Source organism: Asparagus officinalis, chromosome 2 (assembly GCF_001876935.1).
Source record: "Asparagus officinalis chromosome 2, Aspof.V1, whole genome shotgun sequence".
Taxonomy (NCBI): Eukaryota; Viridiplantae; Streptophyta; class Magnoliopsida; order Asparagales; family Asparagaceae; genus Asparagus; species Asparagus officinalis.
Genome location: NC_033795.1, coordinates 80,467,053 through 80,493,471, shown reverse-complemented (window position 1 = coordinate 80,493,471; position 26,419 = coordinate 80,467,053). Strand labels below are relative to the sequence as shown.

The window sequence follows — 26,419 nt, the reverse complement described above, 5'->3', positions numbered from 1 at the left end:
CATCCACTATTAAGATAATAATGCTATAGAGTCCCAAATTTAAGAAAACGCATTTCCTCCAAAAAAAGGTCATGAAATAGGTTTGAAAACGTAACAATGGGAACCACAACCTATTTCCCATGACTAATCTCCCAAACTTGGGTTTGTAGAAAACGAACCAAACGGACCTCTTAGTGGACCAAAACTTGCCTAAAAAACTAAATACCCACATGACTTATGACTATGACCACATGAGAATCCTTTCCCACTAAGAAACATCTCTCTCTCTCTCTCTCTCTCTCTCGAATGGAGCCACAAATCAAGCCTACCTCCAATGGAACGCAAGATGTTGTTGCAAGCCATGGATACAACAATTCAAGATCCACCTTTGATGGATACAACTTTAGACCATCATCATCATCACCACCATCATCATCAAAATTTCTATCAAGCTCAAGGATTCAACTAGCAATACTCATCCTCAGATCAACTACCTTGATCTTAACTTTCATCGCCGCAATTGTGATGGGCACGGGGAAGGGTAGAACCAGAGTCTCCGTCACTGACCCTATCACCATGAAGACTGCAAATTTCATCGAAACGGTTCGAGCAAAATACTCCTCTGCTCTTGTGTAAGCCTTCTCCATTCTTCCATCAAGATTTAGTCCCATGTTGATAATTAGGAAAAATATTTGTACGTCATGACCATATCATAATCTTGAATATGTTAGATTTGAAATCTAGATCTAGAACGTTTATATATCATCCAAGCTTGCCGTGTATCTAGAATATTTAGTCACATATGGATAAGATTTTTTTTAACTAGGCAAATATATGTCATCACAATTGCATCATAATTAGTTTGGTATGTGTTTGGTTTTTAAATCTAGAGCTACTATTTCCATCATCCATGGTTGACATTTTAGTACTTGTAGGTAACTTAGTCCCATAAATCATGGTCATATGCTTGAGTTTTGGATGTGTTTGATCTGAAATTTTGAGTTAGTGTTTCTATCGTATCATGCATAATAGGATATACAAAGGATTAGAGCTACATGTTAATTAGTTTGATGTGTTTGATTTCAGGATGAGAGCTAGAACTAATGAAATACTAATTTTGGTTTAAAAGTTTGTGATGAGATTGTAAAAGTACAACTAGAATAGTTGTGTTCTGTTTCTGATATTACTATCTCTGAACTACAATCTGAAAATTAGAAGAAGGGGGGAGGTTTTGGAAGTATGTGCTGATGAATTACTTCTATTATGAAATGCAAACGAAGAAATTTTCTAAATAAACACATTCATTTTTTTTTCAAAAAATAGACCCCTCGAGTTTTATTTACAAAAATAGACCCAGTTTATCTTAATCCGGTTCCTAAATAGTCGGAGTTGTCAACCCCGACTATTTAGGAGGTTGTAAACCCCTAATTATAACCCTAAACCCTTACACTTTATGCACTAAATAGTCAGGGTTGGTAACCCCGACTATTAAGAAACCGAATTAAGACAAAATGAGTCGATCACGGAATGAAGTTTATCCAGGATGTGTTAGAAATATGAAGGAGAAATCTACAACTTTCATCTTTTGAGCTTCTTCAGATTCAAAGCGAGACAGTCTCTACCAGGACCGAGACACTTGGAGTGTCTCCGCTAAGTCCCAGATACTTGAAGTGTCTCCACTAAGGCCCGGACACTTGAAGTGTCTCCACTAAGGTCCGGACACTTGAAGTGTCTCCACTAAGTCCCGGACACTTGAAGTGTCTCCACTAAGGCCCGGATACTGATCAGCCGCGCCTCTGACATTTTCGCTGTATTTTCGTCGTCCGAACTCGGAATTATGTTTATTAAAAATAGACCCCTCGAGTTTCAAAGCGAGACAATCTCTACCATGACCGAGACACTTGGAGTGTCTCCGCTAAGTCCCAGATACTTGAAGTGTCTCCACTAAGGCCCGGACACTTGAAGTGTCTCCACTAAGGTCCGGACACTTGAAGTGTCTCCACTAAGTCCCGGAAACTTGAAGTGTCTCCACTATTTAGTTGTGTTCTGTTTCTGATATTACTATCTCTGAACTACAATCTGAAAATTAGAAGAAGAAGGGGGAGGTTTTGGAAGTATGTGCTGATGAATTACTACTAATATGAAATGCAAACGAAGAAATGTTCTAAATAAACTCATTCATTTTTTTTTCCAAAAAATAGACCCATTGAGTTTTATTTACAAAAATAGACCCGGTTTATCTTAATCCGGTTCCTAATTAAATAGTCGGGGTTGTCAACCCCGACTATTTAGCAGGTTGTAAACCCCCAATTATAACCCTAAACCCTAACACTTTATGCACTAAATAGTCGGGGTTGGCAACCCCGACTATTTAGAAACCGAAATAAAACAAAATGGATCGATTTTTGTAAAAAAAAAACTCAATAGGGTCTATTTTTAGAAAAAAAAATTATGAATGGGTTTGCTTAGAAAATTTCTTCAAATGCAAACTGATAGAGACCACTGAAGACTTCACGTTCCACTCTCCATATATACTAGCATTATATGGCATTTTTTAATTGTAGAGTGCAAAGACTGATGAAAAGTTCTATTTCCATTGAGAGTGGTTAAAAAAGAGTTATCGGAGCAGTCTTTGTCAAAATTGTCAGTGGATACTTCATGAACATTTTAATATTCTGAAGGATAACATGGTATCTATATTTAATTATAAAGTTTTACGGTGGCATCCTGCAATTGTCACGGGCTGCTTCTTTCACCACAAACCTCACTCGAACCCGTGCGGCACTTAGTCACTCTTTCTCTCACTAGAATGGCTAAGTCAGCCTAATCCCTCAAACACTCACTCACTTCTCCTAAAATATCTCCCTAGATATTTACATGAGACTTTCCTTGAATCTTCTAGATACAAGATATTTGTCATATGTAAGAAAACTCTAGAAAACCCAAGAAACTTCATGGACCCAACCTTTAATGAGTGAGTCCAAATGCACCCAATTGAGCTAAAATGGGGCGGTTCGTGACATTCTCCCCCACCTATCCGGGCGATGCCCTCATCGCTTAGCCTTCTCTTGGCGGAACTTCTCGATCAAGTCTTCAAACTGCCACAAGGATCGCGCCGGTTCCCAGCTGTTCTCACTGTCGGGCAAGCCTTTCCACTTCACAAAGTACTCTAACCTCGGGTGGTTGTTGGCTTCACGAACCATCCTATCCGCAAGAATTTCTTCGGCCTCCTTGTCGAACTCCATGCGAATCCCGGCTGGCGCTCGACTAGACTTTCCTCTATCTGGATCTTCCGTGTCCTGATGATATGGCTTCAACATGCTCACATGGAAGACCGGATGATACTTCACGGTTGGGGGAAGCTTTACCTTATAAGCTACGTTCCCCACCTTTTTCTCGATCGGAAATGGGCTCTCATACTTGCGTATCAAGCTCTTGTGCAACCCTTTATGTCGATCTAACGTGGAAAGCCTGACAAGGACCAAGTCTCCAACTTGATACTCCATATGCCTTCGCTTCTTGTCGGCCCATTTCTGCATCTTCTTTGCCGCCTTGTTCAAGCACGAGCGTGCCAATTCATTCTGATCTTGCCACCCCTTGGCAAATTTGTATGCGGCTGGGCTATTTCCCTTATAGCCTATAGCAATAGAGTTTGGAGTGAGTGGTTGTTGACCTGTGACGATCTCAAATGGGCTCCTCCCGGTAGACTCACTCCTTTGCAAATTGTAGGAGAACTGGGCTATGTCTAGTAGCTTCGCCCAATCCTGTTGGTTGGCACTCACATAGTGCCTCAAGTATACCTCCAACAAGCCGTTCACCCGCTCCGTCTTCCCATCTGTCTGAGGGTGAAAGCTAGTGGAGAAGTTTAGATCTGACCCCATGAGCTTGAAGAGTTCTGTCCAGAATCTCCCTGTGAAGCGGCCATCCCGATCGCTTACGATGGATTTTGGTAGCCCCCAATACTTCACCACGTGCTTCAGAAATAGTGGTGCTGCTACCTCGGCTGGACACTTAGCTGGGGCTGGAATGAAAATACCGTACTTAGAGAACCGGTCAACCACCACCATAATAATGCTGCATCCATCTGACTTTGGTAGACCCATGATGAAGTCCATGGAGATGCTCTCCCAAGGTCGCTCCGGAATAGGTAATGGCTCTAATAGTCCGGCCGGTGCTCTCTGCTTTGTCTTGTCTTGTTGGCACACAAGACAAGTCTTCACATAGGCCTCAACATCATCCCTCATACGAGGCCAATAATACGTCTCCTCTGCAAGAGCTAGAGTTCGATGCACACCTGGATGTCCCGCCCATTGAGAGTCATGACATTCTTTAAGGATCTCTCGCCTTAGATTCCCAAACAATGGCACATATACCCGTCTTCCTTTGGTGTAAAGTAGGTCTCCATCTAGCCAGAACCTTCGAGTCTTGCCTTCCTTTGTGTACTCCACCATGTTCTTGGCTATAGGATCATGAGACAAACCTTCCTTAATACGATCAAGTAACGTGCTCTGGGGATGACTCACCATAGCAGCAAGATCTGCCTTCCGGCTCAATGCATCCGCCACTGAGTTGATTTTTCCCGGTTTGTACTCGAGCACATAGTCAAACTCTGCCAAGAAGTCCTGCCATCGTGCCTGCTTAGGAGATAACTTCTTCTGAGTCTGGAAATAGCTGGTGGCCACATTGTCTGTCTTCACAATGAACTTGGCTCCAAGTAGGTAGTGCCTCCAAACTCTGAGACAGTGGACCACGGTCGTCATCTCCTTCTCTTGGATGGTGTACCGCTTCTCGGTGTCGTTTAACTTCCGACTCTCATAGGCGGCGGGGTGTCCTTCTTGCATCAACACCCCTCCAATTGCGAAGTCACTCGTATCAGTGTGCACTTCATAAGGCTTGCTAAAGTTGGAAAGGGTGAGAACTGGTTCCTCCGTCACAGCTCTCTTCAAACCTTCAAATGCCCCCTGACATTTTGGACTCCAATCCCATGCCTGATTCTTCTTCAACAAGTCTGTCAGTGGAGCCGCCAATGCTGAATAGATCTTGATGAATCTTCGATAGTAGTTCACCAAACCCAGAAATGATCGCAGCTCCGTCACCTTGGTAGGAGCTCTTGATGAATCTTCGATAGTAGTTCACCAAACCCAGAAATGATCGCAGCTCCGTCACCTTGGTAGGAGGCTCCCACTCCAGTATGGCTCGTATCTTAGCTTGATCCATGCGGATTTTGCCTCCTCCAATGATGTGGCCTAAAAAGACCACCTCCTCCTGTGCGAACGAGCACTTTTCTCTCTTCACATATAGCTCGTTACTCCTAAGTGTCTGGAACACCTGCCTCAAGTGTTCCACATGCTCGTCCATGGTTTGACTATAAATCATAATATCGTCCAAGTAGACCACCACAAAATGGTCGAGGAAAGGCTCCAATACTTTATTCATCATAGTGCAGAAGGTAGCTGGGGCATTGGTAAGACCAAACGGCATAACTAGGAATTCATAAGAGCCGTACCTAGTCACGCATGTCGTTTTTGGTTCATCTCCTTCAGCAATCCGCACTTGATAGTATCCCGAGCGCAAATCAAGCTTAGTGAAGTACCTTGCCTGCCCCAATCTATCGAATAAGTCCTCAATTAAAGGAATGGGATACTTGTTCTTTACCGTGATCTTGTTTAGTGCCCGGTAGTCGATGCATAGCCGCAATGACCCATCATGCTTCTTCTGGAACAATACCGGGGCACCGTATGGAGCTTTGGACGGACGAATGTACCCGGCATCCAGCAACTCTTTCAATTGCTTCTGAAGTTCCTCCAACTCCGGTGGCGCCATGCGATAAGGACCCATGGCTGGGGGACGAGCTCCTGACTCGAGCTCGATCTTATGATCCACCTCTCTCCTAGGTGAGAGCTTACTTGGCAGCTTTGCGGGCATGATGTCTTGGTACTCCTCCAAGACACTTTGGATTTCCTTGGGCACGTCTTCTCCCTGGTGTGAGTCTTCCTCCACCCTAGCTGTGGTAATGAAAGTTGGCTCATGTCGACGGACGCCCTTGGATACTTGTAAGGCCGAGAGCATTTTAGAAGTCACACTCTCGCGCTTGATCGGAACAGTGCACGCCTTGCCCTCTAGGATGCACATTGTGTTGGTGTATGGAACCAACACGGCCTTTACCTTGTCCAAAAATTCCAAGCCAAGCACTACGTCAAAGTCATCCATGGTCACGACCGTCAAGTCTTCTTGGCCGCACCATTCTCCGATGCTTACATCCACCTTCTGAGCCACGCCAGCGATAGGAGTGGGATTTAAATTAACAGCTTTGATGACACCCCCTCCCTTGGTGATCTTGAGATTCAACCTACTAGCAACATCGCGAGAAACCAAGAGATGAGAAGCACCTGTATCCAGAAGGGCCTTGAAGGTCTTGCCTGAAATGATTGTCTCGACGAACATCGCCCCTCGAGGCCTTGTATCTACCTTTGCCTTGATCGCATTGAGAAGGCAAAGTGAGTTGATTCGGATCTCCTCATTTTGCTTCTCCTCTTCTCTCTGAACTAGGGCCGCAAGATTGGCCCTCTTGGGACAGTCCATAGCCTTATGCGGACCGCTGCAGAAGTAGCATGCCAACTTCTTTGAACGGTCACCTCCTTTAGAGTTGTCATAGACCGCTGCAGAAGTAGCATGCCAACTTCTTTGAACGGTCACCTCCTTTAGAGTTGTCATAGGACTTACCTTTCTCGGACGTTGACTTAGGTGGGAACTCTTTGGATGGCTTGTCCTTCTCTCCCCCACCTTTAGCAGGCTTACCCTTCTTATCCTTTGGCTTGGACGAGTCGTTCACCTTTTTGAACTCGATCAGCGACTCGGCTACTTGCATTGCTTGGGCAAGAGTCTGGACGCCACGCCTTTGTAACTCCATCTTGCCCCATCCCGCGAGGCCATCCATGAACGAAAATAGAGAGTCCTTCTCGCCCATGTACGGAATCTCCAGCAGCAACTCTGAAAATTCTTTAACATAATCCCGAATTGAACCTTTCTGAGTAAGGCGACAGAGTTTGCCTCGAGCCTCATCCTCAGCATTCTCCGGGTAGAATTGCCGCTTCAGATCCGCCTTGAATTCTTCCCAAGTAGTGATGGAACACGTACCCTTTTTCATATCCTCACATCGTCTACGCCACCACAATGTAGCGATGTCTTCGAGATAAAGAGGTATGGCTTGGAGCTTGGATGCATCATCCCTATATCCGGCAGCATTGAAGTATACTTCCATGTTCCATAGGAAGTTATCAATCTCCCGGGCACCCCTAGCTCCTTTATACGGCTTCGGTTTAGGAGTATCTTTAGCCATGAAAGGTTGTGAAATCATACCTCGAGTTGCCAAGATAGCATCATATTGGCCGAACTTTTCTCTAAATTCAGCCATCTCCTTCAGGAACATTTCTCCTTGGCTCCGTAAGAATGCACACTCCTCACGTACGGATGTGATCCCTTGCTGTAGCATGTCGACGGCGGAATTCAAGGCCGACTGCATCTCCTCCCGAAGCTCGTCTCCCGCAGACTCCAGCTTCTCGATGCGCTCGTCGAAAGCCTCCATCTTATCCGCCACGGTAAGCTCCACCTTAGCCAACCGTGCCTCCAATGTCGACATGATGTCGCGAGATTTCTCCCTCCGTTGCTTTGGAGCATCCTTCGGATCCACCGCACCAATTACTTCGGAACGAAGGTCGGAGCTCGACATTATCACTTCTGAACCTTGGCTCTGATACCAAATGTCACGGGCTGATTCTTTCACCACAAACCTCACTCGAACCCGTGCGGCACTTAGTCACTCTTTCTCTCACTAGAATGGCTAAGTCAGCCTAATCCCTCAAACACTCACTCAAGAGAAGGGAAGAGAACACTCAAGAGTGGAAGTGGAAGCTCTTATTGCTTTATTGCTTAGCAACTCTTGCTTGGTACAAAGGAAATGCCTTAGCCCCTATTTATAGGTGAGGCTAGATTACAATGAATGGCTATGATTAGCCTTCTAGATTGTTCCTACATCCAACGGTTAGGATTGAGTCTCTAGACCCTTCTCCTAAAATATCTCCCTAGATATTTACATGAGACTTTCCTTGAATCTTCTAGATACAAGATATTTGTCATATGTAAGAAAACTCTAGAAAACCCAAGAAACTTCATGGACCCAACCTTTAATGAGTGAGTCCAAATGCACCCAATTGAGCTAAAATGGGGCGGTTCGTGACACAATCACGCACCTCAGAGAAGCCAATCTTTGCATTCACTTTGATCGGGTCAAAAGGGTGAGAGTATGAGTCATGAAAGACCTTTTTGAGATAAACCCCTTAACTATTTCTTTTCCACAAACCCCCCCGAATGTTGAGGGGGCATCACACATAACCCCGTTAGATTTCTTTTCTTCCATTAAAGGGGGTTTTGTGAAGTTTTTACCCAATTTTAGAACGGCATCATTCCTTAACTAAGAGCATCTCCAACAACTTCCTCATTTCTCATTTTTGGAGAATTTAGTTAGGTTTTTGGCCCAACAGATTCCCCATCTCATTCCCCAAAATAGGTTTTTGGCCCAACAGATTCCCCATCTCATTCCCCAAAATAGGGATGGAGGAGAAAAAATGGGGAAGCTTCCCCAAACTCATTCCCCAAAATAGGGATGGAGGAGAAAAAATGGGGAAGCTTCCCCAAATCTGCAACATTCTCCAAATTTTTGGAGGAAAAAATGGATTCTTTAAAATGGAGAAGCTGTTGGAGTTGATGTAAAAATTAGTTGGAGAATAGACTTTTGCTTCCCCATTTTGAAGAAAATTTTGGAGAAACTGTTGGAGATGGATGGGGGAGAAAAAATGAGGAAGCTTCCCCAAATCTGCAGCAATCTCCAAATTTTTGGAGGAAAAAATGGATTCTTCAAAATAGGGAAGCTGTTGGAGTTTGTGTAAAAATAATTTGAAGAATATGACTTTTGCTTCCTCATTTTGGAGAAAATTTTAGATAACCTGTTGGAGATGCTGTTTACTAATGCTGGTCTTTGAAAAACTGCAGGTACTTCGTAGTGACAAACGTGCTCATGTTCCTCTACTCAGCCTCATCACTCGCAATACTCTTCCTCATCAAAGAAACCTCAAGATACATCCAACTGTCCTTCGCAATCTCTGATGTACTGTTCCTAATCCTTCTCTTCTCGAACAACGGAGCCTCAATCACAACAAGCTTAACAATGGAGAATGGAAACACAGAGTTGGGGTGGATAAAAATATGCGATGCTGTCAATACCTTCTGTGCTCACGTTACGGCTGCAATTGTGTTGTCCGTGTTCGCGTCGATAGCACATCTGGTGATAGTTTTGTTGGAGGTAATTGGCATGCATGTAGGAGACTAGATGTGAAGATTTAATGTGGTTTTTGTATTTGAGCTTCAGATGTGCTTACAGCTTTTGCTTGTGTAAAGGAAATATTGATATATAGTATGTATATGATGGAGAATAGGGACCAGCAGAGACAATCTGTAAATGTTAGAGAAACTGCAAAAAAAAAAAAAAAAAAAAAAAAAAAAAAACATCTGTCAGAAAAAAAAAAAAAAAAAAAAAAAAAAAAAAAAAAAAAAAACATCTGTCAGAGGTTAAGTTAAAAAGTTTTGAAGACTGCTAGCTGTCTGGTTCAAAATTTCAAAGTTTCAGTATTTTTATTGCAATGATTGTGCTCTTGATTTTGTATGTGAGGTTCAGATGTAATTATGCTTTGGATGTAAATTAAAGTTTTATGATCGTTTTCATATGAGAGTAACCTTCTTATTATCATTTCATGCATCAAACTAACCTGCAGGGCTATTATGCTACCAAATTATTGGGCTTGAAGAGTTGTTAAAAATAAAGATAAGCTAGGATGAAGGGCTTGACTGTAAAAAAAATATATATATATATATGACATCATTTTTAGGGGCAATAATTGTGACAGCAGGAGATAGTCAAATATACCTATTTAACATTGACTCCCTGATATTTCCTGAGAAAAATAAATCAAGTACACTGAAGGGGTTGGTAACCCAAAAAAAAGCAGACATATCATCAAAAAGTTTTGCCTTTTTCAGGGGCAATTTTACAATAGAAACCCCCAAGTTTTGACAAAAGAATCAGAGCCAGAGATAGGCCCAATGATGACCCCTTCAACAGTAGCTCTGCAGTATTCCCCCCAGCAGCCCAGCTTAACAACTACAAACCACCAAAAGAAAAAAATCCCAACAAATCTTGTTTCCTTAAACGGCAACATGTCTTCTTGACTTGCCATCATCACCCATTTCCTTAAACGGAACAACAAAGACCAAACCAAACATATAAGCACAATGGCAACGAAGACCAGAAGAATACAGTTCAGTTTCTTGTTGCGAAGAGGGCAAAGTTATGAAAGAAGATGGCTCTGAAGCAGCTCATCCAGCTTCACTGAGAAAAAATGAAGCGTTGCAGCTCGAGCGATCCCGAAGGGACAAGATGGCAGAGTTTTACACTGTGTTGCAGTCCATGGTGCCTAATCTCTTTCCTAGGGTCTCTCTCTAATTTCTTGCATTTTTTTGCACCTTTTTTTCCCACCTCTGAATCAAGTGTTTTGGACTTCATTTCTGAAAAATGGGTTTTTATCAACTTTTCCTTTGATTGGTGTGAATGAAACTGCATTGTGTTGTAGACCCTTTTTTAATCTCTTTCCAAAGGTCTATCTCTTAATCAGTCACAAACTTGGTTTTTATTTCTAATTTGTTGTATTTTGGTTTTTATTTCTGAAATATGGTTTTTTATAACTTTTTTTATTATTGGCGTGCAAACTTAACAAAACCTGCAAAAGGGTAACTTCATTGGTATTGGTAATCTCATTTTTGCCTTATAAACTGCAGAAAACAGTGTTTTGTTTCTTGTTTTTTTACATATTGCTCTCTTTTGGTTGCCAACTGAACATTTTATTTTTGTTATATAAACTTCAGTTTATTTGAGATTTTTAGTTCAATCGCGTTGCATTCTGCAGGCAACAAGGACGAGAGTCGTCGACGAAACAATAAGCTACATAAAGTCCCTTGAAGGAGTAGTCACTGCACTAGACTCCCAGAAAAGGGCTAAGAAGCTGCACAGACGCAGAAACTCATCCATCACTATAACAGTCTCCAACAGAACAGCGTTCTTCGCGTTGCGCGTTGCTCCTGGCCACGGTCGCTTTGCACGCGTAATAGAGGTATTTGAGAAGCACAAGGCCGAGGTGCTGGCGGCGACGGTGGTGGCGAGCGAGGATGGATGCACGGACGTTACGGTCACCGCGTTGTTGGATGGGGAGGAAAGCGCGGAGAGGATCAAGGCCGAGCTGATGACACTCTAGTACGGTCGACCGTTTAGTTTCTCGCGACCGTAGTCGCAATGTAAATATCCGTTATAGTCGCAGTTGCTTGGTTCAGTTTTAGTATGAAGTTGTGGTTGTAGTCAGAAGCTTGTATTGCAACATGGTTACGTTTCAAACTGAAGCTGAAACTGTCAGGTTATTGCGGCGCATGCAACGGTAAAAAAAACTGTTGATAAAAAGGACAATTTTACTTTCAAGCGCAAAGATTGGAGATCAGCTCTCCTAATGATTTAAGTCCAGGTGTTGTCCACTTGTTGCTCTGTTGAAAATAAAACTTTAAAAAAAAATAAAAGAAAATAAAAGGGAACTAGCCGTACCGAGACTGAAAAGGTTCAGAACTGGTCCTCAGTTGGCAGACAACACAGGGCTTGGTTCCTTTTTCTCCTTGAGATGTTTTATCTTCATCATCAAGTCCAGTTACATTTTCGTCAAAAAAAATTGTAAGCAATTTGACCACTGCGCAAAAAAGATAATCATGATGGCTTTAACTGAAGGAACCAACCACCAGATAAAAAAATTTAAAAAAAAGAACTGAGGGGCGAAAAAAATAAAGAGGAGAAGAAAGAAAATGACAATTTAACCGAAACGTTCCCACCTTAAGCGGCAAGAAAAGCTTTGGTAGGGGAACCTATCAGTCTCATCCCTGTGTATAAGTGGACTTTTCAGCAAAACTTACTGCTGTTACGCTACAAAACCATATATGTAACCACATCCTATCGGTTATAAATTTGAGTAACCATATATTTGTATCCTAACAGACACGATTACAAATATTTTCTCGGATACGGATACAGTTTAGCACCCTTAATCAAACATCCATAGTATAGCATGAAAAAAAAATTAACACCTTCCAGCAATCTCCCAATGTACAAGCAAGTACATGTCAAATATATCACAATATCAAACGATAGAATTTTTCCAAAATTGGCAGCTTTACTAGAAGCAATCTCACAATGCAAACGCTCCGCTTGAGGTAAACAAGAAATGCTTTTAAGCACCATTTTATTTCAAGGGAATTACTCCCATAACATCGTTTTCGGCACTCCCACATCTATAACATTTTTGGCATCATCTATCTAAGCCTTGTAATATAGGAGATATTGGATACTCATGTTGTCAATTGATGCTCTTCGGAATTATAGCATCCACCCTTTACATAATGCTATAACACCGCCGTGTAGGATAAAACCTCAGGAGCTTTCATGCTGACCAAATTGCGGCCCTTAAAGAATTAGCTTCACCGAAGATCTTAATCCTCTGATTTACATGAAAACAAATATCCTAGTTTGGTGGAAACTAGGAAGCACACTCAAGAAGAATCACTAAACAAGGTATCATACATCCCAAGCAGAAGCAGACTCCTTGCTTGATAACTGGATACCTTCATAAGAAATAATCTAATCCGTAAGGCAGGTAACAAGTTAGATCTGAGATTTGCGAAACATTTTTTTTAAATGGGTTTTTAGTATAAATTCACCTTAAATCATGTGTATTTGCAAAACTACCCCCAAAATCGAGTGTCTGCATGCCCCCTCAAATCTCAACTTTGGAAAAAAAGAAACTACCCCTCAAATCATCAACTTAGATAGACTAATTTGTAATTGCAGTTTAAAAGTGTCAATAAAATAGTCAAAATTTTATTCACAGTATCCAACAGAGTTGATGATTTGCTTATTTGGGGTTTTCTTTCAGAGTTGATGATTGGGGGGTTGGTGAGAGGAATTTTGCAACCATTGAGATTTTGGAGGTAGTTTTGTAAATACACATGGTTTAAGGGGTACATAAACAAAATACAATGCCCAAAAGAACAGCTTAGTTTTAGAGTTATGTTGTCGGCAGGCTATGTAGTACTAACCTCTCGAGGAAAGTGCAGGATCATCTTGAGTGTTGCAATCGGTAATTGAGGACCAAATCTTCTGGCTTCTTCCAAATATAAGCTCGTACAGTGGCCAAACTCATTTCAGGTGACAGCACCTACATAAGGAATTTGTATAAGAAAAGATTGTTATAGATAAAGGGGAAAAAACAGTTATAAATTAATTCAGTAGATATGAATTATGACATCCGCCCATCCTTAAGTTCATGGAGTGGTGCTCTAAAAGTTAGCAATATGAACAGGACCTTGAAAGCTTATTCATACCAAACAAATTTAAATGATTAGCAAACACTAAAGAAGTCTATCTTATGCACAATACAAGATGACTGAAAAACAATGACACAATGATACAAAATAAACAAAAACAATGGGAAACTTGGTTTAAGAAGAGAGAGGAGAGAGAATTCAGAATTGTCGGGATTAGCAGCACCAAAAGGAAACAATACACAACTACCACTCCCAGGGTGATGGAAAATGCAAATAGAATGAGATCTTATTAAATAGAAATGAAAACCAAGAAATCTCAAAGGGTACAATTTTATTATTTTCATCCATAAAACTCACCCACAACATCTAATAAAATATTATTTTTATCCAACAACTCATCCACCACATCTAATAAAATATTATTTTCATCCAACAACTCATCCATCACATCCACCACATCTAATAAAATATTATTTTCATCCACAACATCACTTAACTCATCTCATCTCATATTTAAAAATCACTCACATCATCCAATAAGATTGTAAGATTGTGACAACTCATCTCATCTCATTAACATTTTATTTCTTTGTTTTCCTCCCAAAAAGCTAGGAAAACAATTTCCTTAAGTGTGGGTCACATCATCCAATAATATAATGACAACTCATCTCATCTCATCTATTTTCTTATTTTTAAGAAATAACCAAACAAAAGAAAACAACATATTACAATAAATAGGTTTCTTATAATTCATTTCCTTATTTTTTCCGCCAACCAAACAACATCAAAACAAGTTTTCTTAAAAAATCACTCACATCATCCTATAATAAGGTGACAATTCATCTCATCTCATCTCCATTTCTTTGATTTCCTTCTTTTTTTAGCCAACCAAACAATCCCAAAACCTATTTTTCTTAGAAATAGGTTTCATTTTCTTTGATTTCCCTCTTTTTTTAGGCAAACAAACAGCTTCGAGCAAACAATGCAAGAACTGAACCACCATGGGCGTCCAAAACTTCCTAAATTTAATGTACAACAAAATTAACCTTAATCATGTGGATGGCAGTCAAGATAATTTCTTTGCACTTACCTGGTTATTGCACAAGATCTCTATGGATGGCTTCACCTTTTGCCATGGTTTTAGCCCTGACCGCAAAGAGCCGTCTCCAATAGATGAAAGTTGTGATTGTCCTGCACTCAATCCCAAACCAAATGTTCCATCCGAACTTCCTCCATCCAATGGTTTATCGAGAACTATTTTCTCAATCACATAGTTAATTACCTGCAGACCAATTGTAACAAGCCTTATAACTAGGTGTTTCATGAAAAATACGTGCACAAATCTAACAAGGCTTGCAAAGTCACATTTCAACATAGATATGAAAATGTTTGCATGCGACCAGACTGTAAACTAAAATATATACAGTCGCCAACTAGCTGCATCAGTAGTGTGACGATTTGGACAATCAACTAGTACTTACTTTATGTATCCGCAATATCCTGGGTGCACTCAGTTTGCCTTGGGTGATCACCGGTATGGTTGAGCCTTCACAAGGGTGCAAATAAAAGCTACACCTGAAGGAGACAGAGAGCTAGATCAGAAAATAAAAGAATTGTGCTTGAGTAGGAACATCACTGTAATAATGTTTATTCGACCGAAAAAGAGACTTACAGAAGAGATTAAAAGTTGTGTTCACAAGCAAAAGCAGAAAAGAACTTACTTCTCTCCCTGAATTCTCAAGTGCATATGGGATCAACCTACGTCTGGTGGAAAATAAAAATTAATATCAAATGATCTTGGTAGTGGGCAATGCCTGGTTCCTATGGAAGGACGGTCATGGATAAACTTCTCTCCTCTAGTCTCAAATACCAGCTAGTGAAGCATGCGTCCATTTTTTGCATTCTTTAAATAGAGTTTTCATTCAAATCTGTAAGAAACAAACTATTGGACTCTTCAGTTACAATATCCTCTCCCTCCAAAGATTCAACTAAATTTTCTGTTCACTCCCTTGCCCATTTCCCATCTTTCATTTTATCAATGTGCACCTTATAGATGTTTTCTTCTCTGTGATCTGATATTCAGCACAAGAAATCAAGCGTCAAAACAACCAGTACATGTGCACACTTGTCACCATTTCAAAATATGTGTACTGACTGAAAAAGTATGGAAAGTGCCTATTACATCACAGAATATAGGATAGGAAGTTGCCAAGGTTGCAGCCAAAGGAACTAAAACTAATATTCAAGATCAAAACCATTCTACTTAGTACTAATACTTTAATTCATTTTCAATCTCTCTTTACTACTAGCATTTTTATAGTTAAATCAAGGAAACATTGTTCACTTCCAGTCCATTTTGCTTAATTGGACATCCTCGTTCTGATCTAAGTATCAGTGCCTTAAGGATCAAACTGCAGAAGTCTACTCAGGAAACATGGACACCAACAAGAGGCTCATATGATACTAGCACAGATCTGACTGATAGATTCTATGTTTCATTTATTCGTACATTCAGGAAGACCACAGAATAAATAAAACAATACAGGGATATGATAAAGTGCATAAAGGTAAGAAAATACTTGGTATTTTCTCTCGGTGGCATCCGACCATTCAACACACAATCTAGACACCACCATGGAAAATCTTTCTCGTCTTCTGTCCCATCTAAATCAGTTATTTTCTTTCTCCAAGGTCCTCCATATGTACCATGCCCTTCTGTGATAATTGATGGTGGGGAGACAGTCGAGAATTCAAAAGCAGGGAGCACTGCTGTATTATGGTTTTCAGAAGTGTCATCAACCTCAATCCTCGAATGGGAAAGATTTCTCAAGGATATATCCCTCGCTGATGAAATATCACCATTAGAGGATGCTTGTGCTCCAATCCTCTGCCTTCTTTTGGCCATCCAATGTGCCAAGAGACCACGCAGACTCTCCTGAGCTAGATTGATCTACAAATTTGTGCGAAACAACACATTAGTAGAACAGCTCAAAAAATCATTTAAGATCAGCAGCAAGATCCAAAGGATTATTATGAGCCAAATTTTAATGCCACTAACTGCACACATCTTTTTTCTCTCATAGAAGGACAAAATATTGAAAAGATAACTGCAAATATGGAAATGACTATTAGATGGTGATATAAGTATTAAGCTATTAATGGATGCAGGATTAACTTCCAAATGCAATATATTCCATTTTACTCCTGAGTAGGAAATCTTGTCTAGACAAAAAAAAAAAGCATGTATTAAAAGCTTAAAAATAATCAAGGCCAAGGTTACGTCCTCAATAAAAGAAAAATCATTTTCCAGCTTTACAAACCGACACCTGATGCTACCATAAAATTATAGGTTCATAATCAATCGATAGTTTGATACATATTAATACCGCTTAAAATCCATGCCTTATGCCATGAAATGTTTAAAAATAACATAGATACTCCATGTTCAGTGTCTAGTTTGTCAAATTCACAGTTTAAATTAAATAGTAATAGACAACATAATAGTGTGAACCTTGAGAATAAAAAAGAAAAAGAAAACATAACCGTGAGGCTAACATCTAAATGAAATGCATGGCATTTTAAAATAACTAAATACTTAATGTGAACAAGAATAGGAAGATATTTTCAATATCAAAGTATAGGTGTCCTGCAATGTCAAAGTCATAGACAAGAGTATAATGTGAAAAAGAGAAGGTGAGACAAGCCCTTGAGTGAAAAATGGCCCCTTCAAGTTATACATAAAAGGTGTTATGTAACAGAAAATTTAAGACAGACACATACGTGAAGATAATACAGTCAATAAAATGTGGACTAGAGACCCGCATGAATGAGAAAACAATCTGCCTTGGTTTTATATAGGCAGTGGATATAAAAGATAATTGCAACTTGCCAATTTCTAAGGCTATCAACATTATTTTGGAATTGGATGCTATGTTTTCCTACTGATGAATATGGTAATGCAATACCCCATAAAAACTGCTTCAGGTTCCGTCTCTGAAATGGACTCTTTCCTACGCTTATTTTACATGAATAGAAAGGTAGAATTACCTTTTGAATGGTATCGGTCTTTGGGTCTATAGCAAGGCCCTTAGTCGCTTGTAATTTCCCAAAACAAGAATCAGAAACCAAACAGGAGTGGTTCAAGAGTTTGATGTTAGATTGATGATTGCCAAAATAAACCACTTCTTAGAGCTCATTCCAACTTTCCATAATTCAAAAGGTACGGTCGAATGAATGGTGATGGTCATGAAATCATGATTTATAAAAAGGAAGGTACCAGCAGAACTCTAATTAGTTGAAGTTCTACCATCAATTTCATACACCTATAATCTATTTGAGTAATTACATGAAGAATGGATGATACCTTCTTGTAAAAAAAATATCGCGTTACGAACATTCCTCCTACCATACTAGTGAATCTTGTGTAATCAAGTTATTTGGATCAGTAGAAACTTTGCTACGTTTATAACTTCAGGATACAGGATCAAGATTGAGGTCAACCAAAAAAAGAGGGGGAGAGAGGGAGGGGGAGAGAGTAAGTACCTTGTGATCTTCAGCAGCTCCTAAAATATTCAAATCAGCAGCATACATCTCCGCAGAAAAGCATTGTGGCGTGTCCAGGTGGACAGACAGGCTTCCAAGTCGAGTATCCATAGTAAACCATGCAGGAATACTAACCTGGAAAAGATGAGAGAAATTTTCTCAGAACCCGAAATACTTTATAGCATTGGAAAGTATAATTCACCCACAGTATATGCAAAAGTACCATTTCAAATAGTGCTTGTTTCTTCTCCTCAAAATCAACCTACAGGATTAAAAAAACAAAATGTGTAATTATAGCATCAAACAATAAACTAGATGCTTCCTCTTAATTGCAAGCTAACTCTCAGCAAGCCATAAAGGCTATAATGGACAAAATACGGAAACTATTACGCCTTAGGACTCAGGAGAAAATTTTGAGAATAAATGGTACCTTTCCGTAGTCCTCAATTACAATTCCCCTGGTAATATCCCACAGTTTAACAGAACCTGCAGCATCCTGTACACGTAATGACCTTTTGTTATGGAAACATACATCCACCAAGGAATATGCTTATAATTGTGAGAACACCAAAAATAGTAGCAGTATTTCCATGTACACAAAAATCAGGCATCATATCACCTTAGTCAAGACCCGTCTTCTATTGTTTAAGATTTCATGTTGCACGATTCCTGGAATTCCAGGTATTGTCATGGACGGTTCTTTGAAAACAGGGGCCTGTAACAAAAATAAAGAAAAAATAAATAAACCTGGGGTAGTAAAGGAACCATTGTGCGCTAACTATATAACGAACAACAAGCATCCAAAGAAAGAAAGTTGAGCAACCTAAATATCTAAGATTTTGAGAAGCAAAATGAGACTGCCGGCAACATACAAAAAATACATGTCCAACTTAACAAACCCATGCTGTTTAAATTGATTGCAATTTTTAAACTACACGATTACACGAGATCAAATAATAACCTCTTCAACAACACAGATGAAGAACTATTAGTACTGACACTGAAATAAGGTGAATTCCAGGGTCTCAATCTTAATATCCATCTTGAACCTTCATATGGATGTTGGGAAGTATAAATTGTAGAATTAGAAGGCAAGGAGTTAAAAATAGGACGAACTAATGTATACAACCGAATAAAAGGAAAGATTTCAAAAGAAACATGCATATTGTGGGAGAAACAATATCTGCTGCTGAACTTGGAAAAGCATAAAAGAATTTCCTTATACTTACATGAAGAGGGAAAAACTTTGACAAATAAGCAGTATCATAACAACCGGGGATAACCATATTCCTGCCAGTATATCTTTTCCCCATAACAACTCATACGTTGAAAACAAAAATAAAATAAAATAAAATACAACTTACAGGTGCTGATCCTTCCAAAGAAGCTCTTGCCCTAGAAAAAGACAAATTCCCAGCTAAGAATGAACCTCCTCTTTGGAAAACCTTCTGTGGGTTACATCCTTCAGCTGGCCACCGGTAAACAGAAGAATCCGTTGATGCGACCCAAATGCTATCGTCTTGCAAAGCCAACTGCAGAACAGGGTGGTCCTTTTTGCAAAGTAAAACACTCTCTCTTGTTGACAAATCTGTTAGGTATACCTGAGACAACATTCAGAAACATGCAGAGGCCACACAAATTAGACAGAGTTCAGATGTTAACCCTTAAGAAAATAGAGTTTACTTCTCAAATAGGGAAATTCATTACGCACAGAAAGGTCCCTCCCACCACTATAAACATGGCTAAATGTGGGAGTGCTGGCAAGTGCCCAAACAGAATCTGTATGCACAGCATAAGAATGTACACAGCGTTGCTGACCAAGATCCCATAGACTACATCGAAACAAAACCAAAAAATAAAAATAATAATAATAATTAGTTACTTGAAAGGTAGTTTCATTATTCACGAAAGAGAGAACAAAGAAGGCCGCTTTGCAAATTTGTAAACCTCCTACAAGCAAGATGTATAAAGCCATCCCCATAATAACTAAGGAAATTATAAAGAATAAATTCATTTTTTTTCTCATACTTTATCAGCATCAGTTAGTTTAATATTTATTTGTAATGAAGTTTGATGATGCATTCGACCATTCATGAAATTAGGTGTAGTGTGTGTTCTCACTTTTTTCTTCTCTTTGTTGGTTTATGTGTGTGTACCAGCATGTGCATGGAGAGATGGTACAGGGAGGTACAGGTATCGCGAACCAATTTTACATATCGGTGTGCATATGCACAAACATGCCTGTATGTGTATGTGAGCATGTGCGAGAGAGAGAGAGAGAGAGAGGTACCGAATCATGGAATCTGATGACCCTGATAAACAAAACCTGCAGAAAAATGATAAATGCTTTGTCCATCAGTGCTGTCAACATCAAGTTAACTAGCAGGAAAAGATTAAATTGAAATCAAAAGCAAACTGTTGACATCAATTGGTACTCTTTTACTAGAATAGTTAGTTAGAATTAGGTGTTAACCCTTATCAAACACCCAAAATATGCCAGAGCTAGGAAATAATATTAATATGAATGTTGTTTGAAACTGTACAAATAGCACCCTTGAAACCACCTCTGTTAGAGAGGTATGGTTGCATCTTTCTGTTCGGATTACACACTCCCCTCCTAATTCACATTTTCTCTTATATCTAAAGAACTAACAAAAATCAAACTCCTAACTCTTGCTATGTTTCTCTTTCTAAACACTTAAGTCCTACTCCCTTGCTCCTTGGTTAAATAGGGCCTTAATTTGCTACTTTAAGAATATACATATGTCAAATCAAGTGTATCCAAAGATTTAAATCTCAATCCTCTTACCACGAACGGAAGTTCAAAATAAAATCAATAATAATTTTTAAAAAAATTCAGTTCCAAGCATATGAACCTGCCACTCGAATCAATCAGCAAGGCCCGTATGTTATCAGTATGTCCCCTTAGCTTCATATTCTTTGAACCTGTTCTTGGATCCCAAACACGGACAACCTGTAAGGAATCCCATAGTAAGATGGCTAGGGTCGTACAGAGAACAATTTCCAAGTTACTATAGAACACATCTAAATAAACATAGCAAATTAAAATGTCAACAATTGTCGCATATGTTTGCGTTTTCCCATCCTAACACTAAATAGAGGTTGACATGATGTAGTGTGTGACATGCACGCTAGAGCTTTATGAAAGAAAGAAAAGGACATGATCATGTCCGCAAATTGAAACTCAGTACCTTTTCTGTTCCACCAGAAACAAGTAGACTTCCAGTATCATTCATAGCTAGAGCATAGACAGAGTCTTTATGCCCTTTGGCAGCAACAGGATTATAAGAATGCGGTGGATTGTTATGCACAGGTATGTTGTTGCTTGAATTGACAGTGCGTAAACTTGTCAGAGGCAACCCATTTCCGGAACTACTTAGTCCATTTGAACTTTCATCTTCAGCAGCATCGACAGATTTGGTAACAGGAAGAAGTGCTGCTTCAATGTCCCATATAAAGACCTCCCCACCAAGACCTCCAGATGCAACAATATTACTCTAAAATGAATGAAACTACGAAAGGATCAGAAATCTCCCACACCCACAAAACAAAAAGACATGCAACAAGAGATTCACATGTCCTCAATGCTTCGTATGCAAGTGTGTCCATATGGATGCATATGTATAATTGAACAAAGAAAAGGCAATAAAATCTTTCGGAAAATTACATTTTTTCCAGCTGCAGCCAGGCATATAACATAGTCAGAATGTTGACGAAGGGTTCGTGTACAAGCACCATCAGACAAGCAATTCCACATCTGAACATACAAAGAGAAAATGGTTAATGAACGGAAACTGTTGCAATGAAAAAAGAAATTTGGTAGAGGAAAGCACCTTGACAGTCGTATCTGAAGAGCATGAAACAAGGGTATTGCCGGCAAGTACTGCATCATTAACCTGCATGAGGGAATGCTCAGAAAAGCCAAATACACTAGAAACTAAGATAATTAAGTAAATATTGAAATCTATAAGTGCAGTGGTAATGAAGATGAGCAAAATATTAAATCAAGAGAAAATATACGTAATTCCCAGTGACTTGCCAGGAAATGTTCCTTGCCATCACTTAATGGAGAAAATGAAACCATGAAGCTGACCACAGAAATTTTCAGCAAAAAAGCTGTTCTTTTCTCTGTGCATGTGCACATATATAAAATGTGTGTGAGAACATCATGCAAACACATACAAAGAAAAAATTTGTACAGAAATTGCTATACATCTGACTACAGGTTAACGTGAATGCTTAGAAGAGAGTTCAACTTGTTTTATTCTCTGACTAAGGTCACATTCGTCAAGAAGTTGCCAGATATACAGGGTTGACACTTGTAACCAGGTGGCCAATTCTTTGTGGAACTTCTTCGACTTTAATTAATGTTTTCATACTCAATCCCATTTTGAGGGTACAATGGCTAGCATGACAACATTTTGAGGGTACAATGGCCAATTCTTACTACTAGAAAGGATGAAGAAGAAATTTATTAAACAAATAGAAATTAGATTATAATTCAAGTAGAGAAGTCACTAAGTAATCAGAGCGATTTACAGCTAAAGAATAGCAAGCAATAAAAGATCATAACAAATTCGTGTACAATACATAATTATCAGGAAGATGATGACATACTGAGCATGATTTAGATAATAAAAGTTACTACTAATTTCAGATCTAATATGAAATTGACAAAGGATCATACCCAGTCAACATGCGACTCAAATGTTGCCGAGCAGCTAGCTTCATCATCGGTCAGCAACCACCTTTTCAAGGTTCCATCTCGGCTTCCAGTGAAAAGGTAATTACAGCTGTCAGTAGGTGAATCCTTTAAAATTGTCAGACAATTGACGCCTGCGCAATGCTGAACAACAAATAGCATATGAGACAGAGAGTTCTGTCAAACGTCTGAAAACTTACAACTCAATCTAATAATATAATTATCATAAGAATATACTGAGGGGAATAAAAACAATTACGAAGATGGCTAGAGCACTGTGAAACCTTTGAGTCATCCGCATCATTAAGCACATATGTTAATCGTTTCTCCTTCCGAGGACGTGATGAATTGGATGTGTTGCCAGCACTGCCCACACGGTGCATTGCAAGAGTACCTAATTTTTTTGTTATTTTAGATTATTTCTTTCCAACGTATAAAATACAAGAAGAATGGATAAAATTAAGACCAAATAAAAGAGGAGCAAACCAACAGATGGACGATAGTAAGATCACAAGCAGAAAAGTGACAGAGTTTGCTGGAATTAAAATACCCTTTGCCAGACTCTATTTTGGTCAAGGAAAAGTTTGGACGATTGTAACAATAAAAAGGACTGCTTTGTACTCCAAAAGGAAATTTAAAGGACGCCCAAAAATGTATAGAAAATGACAGAAACAAGAGAGCGTCCAGGAAAGTACAATATCCATTGGATGCCAACTCATTATTGCTTAACATGCAAATAAACACATAATCCTTACATTTTCATAATCTAATTACATATCGACCCTTCCAACAACTAAGATCCAACTTCGTTCATTTTCGGTGATTTCCAAACTGCATAATTACAATATTATTGCATTCATCAAATTCAAGCACAAATAAGGCCAAGCCAACGCCACATAGCTCATAAAATCCACCCACTATGACATGTACACTTCTTAGTTTACAATGCTTAATCACACAATTTGTATATTCAGCAAATTCCACCATAAAAGTGTCCCCTCTTAGCATGTGATTTGCTTGGCTCCTACAAACTGCTACGTATGAAGCATCAAGCATATTCCTTTCAGACCAAATCCCAATCCAGATTTTCTCATGACCCATGTGCCATAGTTTTGTTTCACATTTCCACTAGAAAAAAAATTCAATATCAATATGTTATGGGCAAAATTCCTCTAAGGTTTGTGAAACTACAGAAAATCCTCCTAAGGTTTCAAAAGCATCTCCTTCAATTTCATCAGATGATCTTCAGTTTCAATTTAATCTCCAATTATCAATATAACAGTCACATGCATATGGGAGTTTGTCATACCGTACAATCCATTGGTTTCCATTAAGTCAACTTCAAAGAAATTTAAGCAGGGGCTGTAACTTTACAAACTTTAGAGTATTTCTTTCAAGGCTGCAAGCCTTAGGATTGTAAGTCACTCATGTATCGTCCCATTGCTGATGGAGTAGATCTTATGATTAAGTGTAAGCAGCTCCCATGCAGATGGCACTAGATGCTCAGTTCAGAACCACTCATGCGCATCCCAACAGCCAACGACTCATGTAACTTTAATCGCAATCTTTTCTATATCCACATTAACAGCTGCAACCTTTGCTATCACAACATCTCTCCCTAACTGCCATCGCTGAAGTTACTTATGAACATCTCAGTGATATACACAATAATAAGAACAGAATATAACACAAAGCTCAAAGTCAGAATTTTTATTTGAACTGAAACAATAGGAATTAGCTAGCAATTCTTTCATGTTCTATAAATTAAGTTCATTTTGATCTATTTCTACAAAACTATACAAAGAATTGCACTGAAATGGACATCAATGGCCAAGCAAGAACATAGTGCCAGATTAAACTCTACCGTTGGCTGAATAGCTTTTTGATGAGGACATGCCTGTCATCCCCCTTGCCCCCTTCCCATGCCAGCTGCTCTTTGTTTCTCTCTTTCTCTCACATCAACTTATCAATCTCATATTACAGACTGCAATCGAAATTTATAAGAATCATCTCAATCAACAGTGGCATCTATTCATGTGAAACTTTAAACCCTATTATCTCGCATAGTGACCTACCTCATTGTTTCAAACAATTTGATTACTTCTTTGTCTGATTGAGATTATTCTATTCAATCTTGTAGAATTAATGGTTTTGCTATAAATTTGTTGAGAAATTAACAGCTCTATCATTCCATATAGAGGTTTCTAGGTAATGCTTTGTGAATTGGTATGTTAGGCTGATAAAGATTCAAATTTTGACCTAAAAATTTAGCTGATCAGGAGGTTTTTTCGCATCCACAAGTTGTAGTTTTCTGATAAGCGTTATTGTAAATCTTACTACTCAATTAATCACTCACCTGAATTTTCATCAAGTTACTTCTTTTACTTGGAAAAGGTAATCGGCTAGAATGTTAAGAGTGCCACCCAACCAACACTGACATATTTGTATCTGATTTCAGTTACATTTGGACTTCATTCGCTTCAACGATATTTAGCTTCTCAAATTCAATCAGGAAACTATTCTTTTAAAAAATACTATAACTTTCTCCATTTTTTTCTTTTTCTTTTTCTTTCTTTTTTTTTGGGCAAAAAGAAACCCGTATAATAAATTTCTAGATGCTATGCCCTCTCTCCTCTGATTTTGGTCTCAGAAAAGATACAAGAAACCCGTATAATAAATTTCTAGATGCTATGCCCTCTCTCCTCTGATTTTGGTCTCAGAAAAGATACTGCTTCTAGTTTCAGGCTATCATCAGATGCTATGCCCTCTCTCCTCTGATTTTGGTCTCAGAAAAGATACTGCTTCTAGTTTCAGGCTATCATCAGAATCAAATCATCACACATAACTTTTAAACGCCGAAAAATTGTCGTCAATTGGATAATCTCAAGCTTAGAGCACTTCAACAACTGACGTCATTTGGATTAAGGAACAGCAAAAAAAAATGATATTTTCCCCTAAGAGGAAAAAAAAACCCTAGCGATCTGCCACAAATTCTCTACAAACAGGAATCCAGAACTAACCTACTCAACACGACTTAATTTCACATAAGAAACCCTAAGACAAGACGAATTATGCCAAAAGAAGTAAGTTTTGACAGTGAATCGAGACTTACTTGAGAATCGACAGGATGGGAGGTTGAACGACGCCCTAGGGTTTTCTCTGGTGTCGCGATCGAGCTGCGATGGGGAGATCGGGCCGAGATCGCGCGCGCTAGGGCTTTGGAGGTTCGGATGATGGAGCTGAGGAGAGAGAGAGAGAGAGAGAGAGAGAGAGAGAGAGAGCTGGGGGGGTCGTTGGACGAAGATACTGCTACCAATTTGGGATACTAAAATTACATTTTCAACCCTGGAATTTGGCCTAATTAATTCCAGACCCCTGGCTTCATTTTTAGGTTAATTTCACCAAACCCCTCCTCAACTTTGATCAGTTTTGCACGCACCCCTCGACCTCTTTACCTCGCAATCCCCTGAGGGCATGTTTGGATTTCAATGAGATTAAGTGAAGTTAAGGGAAATTAGGAGAGAGGAGAAAATAAAAAGGAGTTACGTTCCCTTTGGTTATACCCCAGTTTGGGGGTAGTAAATTTTATCTTATTAGAAGAGTTTGAATTAAGGGGAAGTAGAGTAAATAATTTCACCTCTTAAATATTTCCAAACATGGCGAATGGCTCCCCTATCTTCCCTTCTTCCTTATCCCCCTCAATCCAAACAA

General features: G+C 39.3%; 3 protein-coding genes across 7 annotated transcripts; 2 read left to right on the top strand and 1 right to left on the bottom strand.

Moving 5' to 3' along the window:
* LOC109831784 (CASP-like protein 1E1) lies at positions 241–9,515 on the top strand. Its single transcript, XM_020399206.1, has 2 exons — positions 241–611; positions 9,028–9,515. The coding sequence occupies exons 1-2, from the start codon at positions 286–288 to the stop codon at positions 9,362–9,364; spliced, it is 663 nt and encodes a 220-aa protein (XP_020254795.1). The 5' UTR covers positions 241–285; the 3' UTR covers positions 9,365–9,515.
* Positions 10,217–11,499, top strand: LOC109829676. Of its 2 annotated transcripts, none has more exons than XM_020396721.1 (2): positions 10,217–10,501; positions 10,995–11,499. In XM_020396721.1, the coding sequence occupies exons 1-2, from the start codon at positions 10,382–10,384 to the stop codon at positions 11,337–11,339; spliced, it is 465 nt and encodes a 154-aa protein (XP_020252310.1). In that variant the 5' UTR covers positions 10,217–10,381; the 3' UTR covers positions 11,340–11,499. The 2 variants fall into 2 exon arrangements, with proteins under 2 accessions (XP_020252310.1, XP_020252309.1); XM_020396720.1 differs by having other exon boundaries at positions 10,217–10,522.
* Positions 12,185–25,977, bottom strand: LOC109831783 (WD repeat-containing protein 48). Of its 4 annotated transcripts, none has more exons than XM_020399204.1 (20): positions 25,821–25,977; positions 24,573–24,692; positions 22,968–23,102; positions 22,694–22,852; positions 21,840–21,902; positions 21,674–21,763; positions 21,198–21,503; positions 20,862–20,959; positions 20,276–20,311; positions 19,697–19,817; positions 19,350–19,586; positions 18,605–18,700; positions 18,416–18,481; positions 18,209–18,247; positions 17,986–18,120; positions 16,023–16,393; positions 14,925–15,018; positions 14,534–14,725; positions 13,216–13,334; positions 12,185–12,741 (listed from the first exon to the last, which is right to left on the bottom strand). In XM_020399204.1, the coding sequence occupies exons 3-19, from the start codon at positions 23,019–23,021 to the stop codon at positions 13,236–13,238; spliced, it is 2,256 nt and encodes a 751-aa protein (XP_020254793.1). In that variant the 5' UTR covers positions 23,022–23,102; positions 24,573–24,692; positions 25,821–25,977; the 3' UTR covers positions 12,185–12,741; positions 13,216–13,235. The 4 variants fall into 4 exon arrangements, with proteins under 4 accessions (XP_020254793.1, XP_020254790.1, XP_020254791.1 ...); XM_020399201.1 differs by having other exon boundaries at positions 22,993–23,102; XM_020399202.1 differs by having other exon boundaries at positions 12,185–12,733; positions 22,993–23,102.